The sequence below is a fragment of the Phaseolus vulgaris genome, chromosome 8, assembly GCF_051622355.1.
Source record: "Phaseolus vulgaris cultivar YP4 chromosome 8, ASM5162235v1, whole genome shotgun sequence".
Lineage (NCBI taxonomy): Eukaryota > Viridiplantae > Streptophyta > Magnoliopsida > Fabales > Fabaceae > Phaseolus > Phaseolus vulgaris.
The window spans coordinates 50913787-50922699 of record NC_143505.1 but is presented as its reverse complement, the minus strand read 5'-3'; the positions used below and the strand labels follow the sequence as shown (position 1 = coordinate 50922699).

The window sequence follows — 8913 nt, the reverse complement described above, 5'->3', positions numbered from 1 at the left end:
ATGAATACAGTTAGAATTATTCTCTTCCTGACAGTGTACTTTGGTTGGCAGATTCATTGATTTGATGTTAAAAATGCCTTCTTGCATGGAAGCTTGGAGGAAGAAGTATACATGGAGATTCCACCTGGTTATGGTGTTATTAATGAAGGAAATAAGTGTTGAAAAATTATTTCTTACAATAAGGTGTGCAGACTTAAGAATGCCCTATATGGTCTTAAACAATCACTTTGTGCTTGGTTTGGAAGGTTTACTCAAGCTACGGTATCTTTGGGGTACCAACAAAGCCAAGGTGACCATACTCTGTTTATCAAACATTCTCATAATGGTAAACTCACTCTAGTTTTTGTCTATGTCGATGATATGATTATTGTAGGTGATGATAAGATTGAAAAACAAACTTTGAGGGAGAGACTGACTGCTCAGTTTGAGATGAAGGACCTTGGAAAGTTGAAGTACTTCCTTAGGATAGAGGTTGCTTACTTTAGATAGGGTATCTTTATTTCTCAAAGGAAATACATCCTTGATCTTCTCAAAGAGACTGGTAAGTTGGGTTGTAAGACCACTGGAGTGCCAATAGAGCAAAATCATAAGATTGAGAATAATGAGGAAAACCCAAAGGTGGAGAAGACACAATACCAAAGACTTGTGTGAAAACTCATTTATCTATCAAACTAATGACTATTTACGGCAAGTGCACCGCATTTGTCAAAAGTAATAATTGTCCCTAGGGATGAATATCGATCCCACAAGGAACAATGAATTATCAAGTACAATATTCGCTAAATATAACAATATTTGAATTGAGTGTGTTGGCAATGATCAATAAGAAAACAAAGAATTAGTTGCTTCAGTTGGAAAAATAGGGATTAGGTTTCATCTCTCTCACTCTCATGTATTTTGATTAACATGTCAATATTAAGTTCTTTGATTGAAATTGATGCCCGTAGAAAATTCATTTATATCGATCTCTAGGATATGAAATTCTTAAGAATGTTTCCTAAATATCGATCTATCGCATACTTATAAAAACAAATTAGAAATCACAATCAGATGTTAATGGCAATTAACATTTCTAGCACCTTTCATTCTCCCAATTGGGTTACAATTCATTCTGTGGTGTTTTCCTCTCAATCTGGCACCCTAGGGTTGAGCCTCTAGCCCCTTATTTAACCTAATTTTCTAGGGTTAGGGTACTTCATGTGTCGCACTAATGGGATAAGTAATAAAACAAAAAAATGCCCAATCATTCTTTGCATCTTTTTCCATTCTGGGATCTTCTAGCTTTCTCTTTTTAGCTCAAATTATTCTCCTTTACTCCAAATCTTTAATCATCTCTAGAAATCTACAATTAAAACCAAATTTGGGAATAAAATACTCTTATTCAAATAAAGATCATAAAAAATGTAAAAAGGTATAAATTCATAAATTAGGGATTATTTTATATGTAAATTAGCAATAAATCCTCATAAGTGTCTATATTTTAATATGAAATATTACTGAAATTAGGCACTTATCATAAACACTAGGCCAAACATAGCCTATGCAGTTCATGTGGTTAGCCAATTCATGTATGATCCAAGAGAAAAAAACTTGCAGGTAGTAAATAGAATTATATAGTACTGCCTTTCCAGAGAAAGGATTGTTATTCAAAAAGGGGAAAACTTATCCATGAAAGTATATATTGATGCTGACTATGCATGATCAATTGTTGATAGGAGATCCACCACAGGCTATTGCATGTTCTTGGGTGGAAATATGGTGACATGGAAGAGCAAGAAACTAAATGTAGTTGCAAGATCAAGTGCAGAGGTAGAATTTAGAGTCATGGCTCAAGGGGTTTGTGAACTATTATAGATGAAAATCATACTTGTTGACCTCAAAATAAAATATGAAGCTCCTATAGGTTTGACGTGTGATAATAAGTCTGCCATCAGTATTGCACACGATCCAGTTCAACATGATCGAACAAAGCACATAGAGATAAACCAACATTTCATTAAGGAGAAGTTGAATAATGGTTTTATAGCCACCAAGTACATCCTTTCAAGACTTTAATTGGCATATATGTTTACTAACGAACTTGTCACAAAACAGTTCAAAGATCTTGCTTGCAATCTAGGAATGATAGATATACATTTACCAACTTGAGGGGGAATGTTGCATAATTAGGAGATAATTATTTAGTAATTAAGTGCAAATTTCATTCTCTATTTATTAGGACAAATTTGAAATCTTTTAGTGATTTGATTTGATTTGTATAACTTTAATTACTTATTATTTCTTTCCTTAATTAGGTTCTAATTAGTCTATAAATTCAGACTGTAATCATAATTGTAAACACATCTCAAAAATACAATTCATCTATTTCTTTCAACTCTATTAATAGGTGTCCATAAAATCAAAGTTATGAAACCCACCACAATTTTATCAAATGTCCATAAATCATAAGTTAAGTAAATCCTACTATAAATAGAAGCAAGCAATTTCTTAACATTATCTTTTCTTTCATATACATACTTCCAACACTAGACTTAATAAGGTTTCTAGAAACCATAATTGCACAAGGATATAAGTAGATAAATCAAGTCTTAAGTTCGAGATACTCAACAAATTTGTAAGAAAAATCATGCCTAATAATTAGATCAAACAATAATTTGCAATGTACTACTTGATATATCTTTTTGTCCTTCAACTTTTCCTAGATATCTAAAATCATTTGACCTACATCTTTAGTTTTATTTTTATGACATTTCATTGCATGACAATTTAAATGTGAAGGAGCATATTTTCTTCTAACAATTACATATATTTTATTGCAACTATTGCACTTTGTCCTTTTTTCCATCCTTACCCACCCTAATCTTAGTAAAATACCTCCAACATTTAAATGTGCTCTCAACCTTATTTTCACTCAAGCGAAAAAGAAAAACTTAATGTTTCTTTAATTGATTCAATAGGAATGGTGAACATAAATGAAAATAGAATATGGAATTATGTATTTAATTGAGATGTGGGTTTTTAAATGAATTATGTTATATCATAATGATAAGAAATGTATGAATTTTGAGGTCACACATCTTTGGGATGATTTGTGAACCACTGTTTGATTTTTTGTAGTAACCAAATAACTATGTTGTAACAAAGATATAACTTCACTAGTAGTCTAAGTCAAGTAGACTAAGATATTAGGTGGTAAGAAATTGAAGGGGAGTTTATTGTATTGGTAAAACCGGTTGTGAGTTATGAATATGGATATACTTTAAACTTGTCCTGATCCATGTAGTCGAAGTCTGTGTACTCCTGCAGTTCTAAAATGGGTTGGGTGTTAATCTTTAGTAGTGAATGCTTAATATAAGTATTCTAGAATGTGTTTGTAAATATTTATGGGTAAATATCCTTTGATGGATAGATTGATTTGTGGTCTATATGCTTATGTATGTTTCTATTTGATGGAATGACTATGAATTGAATTGATTTGTGCAATGCTAATTAAAACATTTCTTTTTATATACATCTTTCTTGCATTAAAATTTTATTTAAATAACTTATTTTTGTATGTGTTATTTACAAAGTGATATGTTATGACTGCAATGTGGACATGGACATCTGTAAGTACAAATAAAATAACAATATCTAAAAGAAATTAAAGGTCTAATTCTCCTTTTCTAAAAATATTGCAATGCAGGGTGGATCGCCCGCGACTCGATAATAAAAAACGCGAGACATATTACCTATTTTAATCCACTTGCTCGCTTAGGTTTGTCCCCTATAACCATAGCCCATGTGGGTCAAGTACAGGACTGGGCAGACTGATCTGCATAACCCACATATTTTAAAATTATGAATATTTCTTTTTACACCCCTATAATTTCTTCTTGCACCCTCATACTCTCAAAATTTTCAAAATTATCCATTTCAGATTCTACAATCCGGAATACAAATTTGTATTTCATATCGTACAATTTGAAATACAAAATTTGTATTCTGGATTGTACAATTCAAAATATATATTTTAACTTCTGGATTTTATAACCTGGGAAGTCTTTAGATTTCACATTCCAGAATTGAAGAAAAGACGTTCACTGAAAAATGTAAAAGGATAATTTGAGTATTTTTTGAAGTATGAGGTACAAGAAGAAAAACATGAAGGTGCACTTCAATCCCTAATTCATAATACCTTCATGAAATTGGGTAAGACTTGATGATTTTTTTATATTTAATAATGTTTTTTTTATCAAATGTATAAATTGTTTAGGTTTCAATACTCATCCAATATAATAGTTGGATCAAAGTCATTTTTATAATAAAATTTAAATATAGTATTATATATTATTTTTTAATTAGAATAACGATCATTTATCTACGTATATCATCTTAAAAAAGTGTATATATTCAATGAAATATTTTGTTAGTTAATTTATTAATACGATTAAAATCCAAAATTCATTGAAAATAAGAATATTATAATAATTTTTTTTATCTATATTTTACTATGCATGTGTCATGAGAAGAATATCATAAAATCATTTATCTAATTAATCTAAATAAGCAAAAGAATTAATTTAATAACTAAAAAATAAATTTATTTAAAATTTTACTTTTCATTAACTAAAAAAATATTTCTTGTAGACACGTGGATTAGTTCTTACATGTAATAAGCTAATAAAATCAATCCTCATTTTCTATAGAGACGAGATGATATCAACCTAATTCTTATTTTAAGTATTGTTACATTTAAATTATATTTAAGAATATTAAATAATTTATAAATGTTTTTTGATTATATTAAATTTTATCTTGTTTTATAAAGATGTTATATCAAGGAAAAATATAAATTATAAATTTGCAAAAAAAACCAACTTATTACTATAGTAAATGAATAATTTATATTTATTTATTTTTAATTTTAAAAATAATTTAAAATAAAATAAAAATATGAGATATTAAACTTAGCTAAAGAGAGACGTGTTTTAACAAATTCTTTTATCCACTTTTTTATAATAATAAAAATAAAAGACCAACCGATCAACACCATAAAACCGGCTTATGGATGTGGGATCTCCAACACACCCCTCACGCCGAGACTACCAACTCATAGGGGTACGATAGCGGGTGGCCTGATAAGGCCAACAAATACTCGCTAGGATAGGCTCGAAATGACTCTGATACCATATTACGAAGTGGACTTTAAGCTTACTCAACCCCATAAAACCGACTCATAGGTTGAGGTTTGCACTCACTTATATACAATGAAAGACTCTAATCTCTAGTCGATGTGGATCTCCAAGGCTCCAAACCCGTTCGAGAACATTATCAAAATTTATATTGAAATTATAAAAAATAATATAGAGAAAATAATTATAAAATAAATATTTGTATTAAATTTTAAAATTAAAAAGTACTGAAGGATAATTAATATTTACTATAAGCAATTTTCTATAAATGATAAGATTAATAAAATAAATTGTGTTTATTTATCAGTAATAGGATGTGTAATCTAAAAAGTTTTCGATAACAATTAATAGTAACTAATAATAAATTATATTTTGAGATAAAAATATATTAAAATACAGTTTAAGAAAATCGTATTATTAATGGTGGTGGATGTGGATTTTAGATAATTATGTTTTTCTATTCGTATTTTTTGATTTTCTTCTCGTACATTAATTAAAGACATTCATGAAGTTGAAAATAAGAAAAACCTAAACAAAAGGCTCCTTTCTTCTTTTTCCAGCGAGAGAGTAACTAAGCTCACTGTGTGCGTCTTCCACACCTGCTCTGTTCTCATCCTCCGCTCCGCTTCAGAATGCACAACGCAACACGCACCGAAGCGGAGCGTCTCCTCGGGATCGCCGAGAAGCTTCTACAGTCCCGTGATTTGATGGGTTCGCGCGAGTTCGCGATCCTCGCTCAGGAAACTGAGCCTCTTCTTGATGGTTCCGACCAGATCCTCGCCATCGTCGACGTGCTCCTCGCCGCCGACAAACGAGTCAACAACCACCCGGACTGGTACGCCGTCCTTCAAGTCGATCGGCGCTCCGACGACCTTGACCTCATAAAGAAACAGTACCGCCGCCTTGCGCTCCTCCTTCACCCCGACAAGTCTCGCTACCCATTCGCCGACCACGCCTTCAAGCTCGTCGCCGACGCGTGGGCCTTATTCGCCGATCCCGTGAAGAAGTCGGTGTACGACAAAGAGCTCTCGTTCTTCTCGCGCGTCGATTTGTCCGTTCCCGGATGGGTCCAGCAGGAAAAGCTCTCAGTCCGCAGGTCTGGGGCTGGGCCTGAACCCGGAACAAGCACACGCAACAGTGCCTCGGCCCGCGACCAGATTCACGCTGATGAAAGTTCCCGAAGGAAAAACTCAACTTTCTGGACCGCATGTCCCTACTGTTACCGTTTGTATGAATACCCTAGGGTTTACGAGGGTAATTGTCTACGGTGCCAGAATTGCGATAGATCCTTCCACGGCGTGGCGGTTCCGTCGCTGCCGCCGCTGGTCCCCGGCCAGGATGCGTATTATTGCTGCTGGGGCTTCTTCCCCATGGGATTTGTAACGGGTAACTTCGGTTCACATGAGAAAGAGGCGGCAGCAGTGCCTGCACCGCAGCCCCCTCCTCCTCCGCCTCCTCCTCCGGCTCAACCGGCTTCTTCTCTGCCGAATTGGATGCCCGTGCCGGCGGAGAATGGTGAACAGGCGACGCCGGTGGGGGCAAGGGTGACTCGGTCGGCGGCTACGGTGGCCGCGAGAGCGACGAACGGGAGTGGGCCGAAGAAGAGGGGGAGGCCGAGGAAGTATCCGTTGCCGTCGTGAGAAGTGGTTTGGAAGGTGATGTGAATGAATATTTGTAGGTACTGCTGTGTTATTTAGATGTTTTGTGTAGATATGGTTAACTGGTTTTTGTCTCTTGAATTGGGGTATTTTCTTTGGCTCCATAGTTTTTGCTATGGGGTTTATTATTGCATGCCTTGTTGAGGTGTAGAACAATGTGACCGGTTCTTTAGTTGAAATTAGATTCTGAAGGCCTTAAGGCCCTTAACTTTTTTTAGTTGTTTTGAAAAGAATTGAAAATATTTGGGTTCTCTAGGGGGCGCCTACTATTACTCTAGAGAGATCTATACTCAACAAGAAATAGAAGAATAAAAGCTACTCTTCATTCATGGTCACTTTGTTGCAGAGAGTGATACGTAGACTGTAGGAAGAATTGTAGTACTTTTTGGCCCAATAGAAAAAAAAGTTCATAATACTTGGAAATTCTAATTAAAAGTGTAATCCTTCATCCAACTTGGTTTTAGGGCCTTGTGTTTGTTGGATCCATAAATCATGGGGCCGTAATATTCTCCTAACCATGGGAAAGCTAACACCTTCAATGCCATCGACGTGGTTTTGAATTGTGGTTGTTGTTGCTGTTATTTTGCCAATTCTTTGTAAAATGCTCTTGGAAGACTGGCACTGGTAATCCAAACATGCACATTCTTGATGACATGCTTATGTTAAAATTCTTAACATGAGATGAGTTGTTTAACCGGGGTGACTTGGTGACTGGTTAATCATGTATTCAAATCCAGAAACAACTTATTTGCATAGTAGGGATCTTCTCGGACTGGAGTACCGTGGTTTTTCTTAACCTGAGATGAGTTGAAAACTCTACTGTTACACATTGATGTTTAAATACCCCCTTTGATAGAGTTAATTTTGGATGTTGATTTGAATTGATGAATGTGGCATGCATGTGTGTTTGAAGTAATCTCAGTGATTTTGACTTTACACTGAATATGTGTGTGGAGGCATGTGAATTGATCCTGCGTGTTAACCACCAAATAAACAGTGCTGAGAATACGGAAAAAAGCTCAAAAGAGAATGAATGTCCCTTAATAAGGGGGAGTTTACCATTTATAGATTCTCAGCTGGTGGTCACTACCCTAGAATAAGTCCTTGTTTGGCTGTGAGATTTTGCTCCTAAAAACTTCCTTTTACCATTGTAAAATCATATAACTGCACAGCAATGGCTAATTGGATCTAGATTCGCTACTGTCATTATTTTTTTCTATCACATAGTTAACGACTTGAAGCTGTTAGAAGAAGATCCATGAACTCAAATTTTGAATCTATGTTTTAAGTCCAATTTGCTGAATAAATAAAATATGAGCTATTTCGTTATTATTGGGTAAATGTTGATTAAGTGTTTTTATTGATTGTAATCAGAGTTATTTTTTATTTATTTAATTTAATATAATTATTTTAGTTGTTTTTGTTATAGATCGTTATTATTTTACGGTTAATATTAACTAGAGTTTTTTTTAGTTTTCAGTAGATGTAAACTAGATTAGTTTTTTTAGATGTAAACTAGATCCTTCCTATTGATGTCTTTCATTGTTATTGTTTTGTTGATGTTTGGAATAATTATTTTTTTCCATTCACACCAATGCTATCTTATCGACTAAAGAAATTTGTTAGTTAATAATCTCAATTGATTTCAGAAGAAATAATCGTGGTCAATATCAATAAAAACTAATGTTGTGTGGTATATATTAGAATTTTTTTGATTAATGTCAATTGATATGCTGATGAATTTTAACTGAAATAATTAAGTAAAAATAGACTAAAACAGATATATTTATATTATTAATTGTAAGTTAATAATAGTAAGTTAACCTGTTTTGATTTGTAGTGTTAATTGTCACTTATTTCCATTTGTAAACATTTCAGTTTATTATGATGTACTTGTGTCATTTTGGAGAACATTTGCTTGGTTGTAATTCTATTTAGAAGATTCTTGAAACTGATATTTAGATGCAGAATCAGAATGAGGGAGTTTAGAGAGGTTGGACATTAAGTTCATGTGTTTGTTGTGTGCTTGATGATGATGACTTACTTTGGGACATCTTTAATTTAACTGTAGGTGGTTGATA

General features: G+C 33.5%; 1 protein-coding gene across 1 annotated transcript; it reads left to right on the top strand.

Annotated features, from left to right (window-relative positions):
* Positions 1–5690: 5690 nt before the first annotated feature.
* Positions 5691–7045, top strand: LOC137824352 (Chaperone DnaJ-domain superfamily protein). Its single transcript, XM_068629974.1, has one exon. It carries the CDS (start codon positions 5807–5809, stop codon positions 6812–6814), a length of 1008 nt encoding a protein of 335 aa, XP_068486075.1. The 5' UTR covers positions 5691–5806; the 3' UTR covers positions 6815–7045.
* The last annotated feature ends 1868 nt before the right edge of the window (positions 7046–8913 follow it).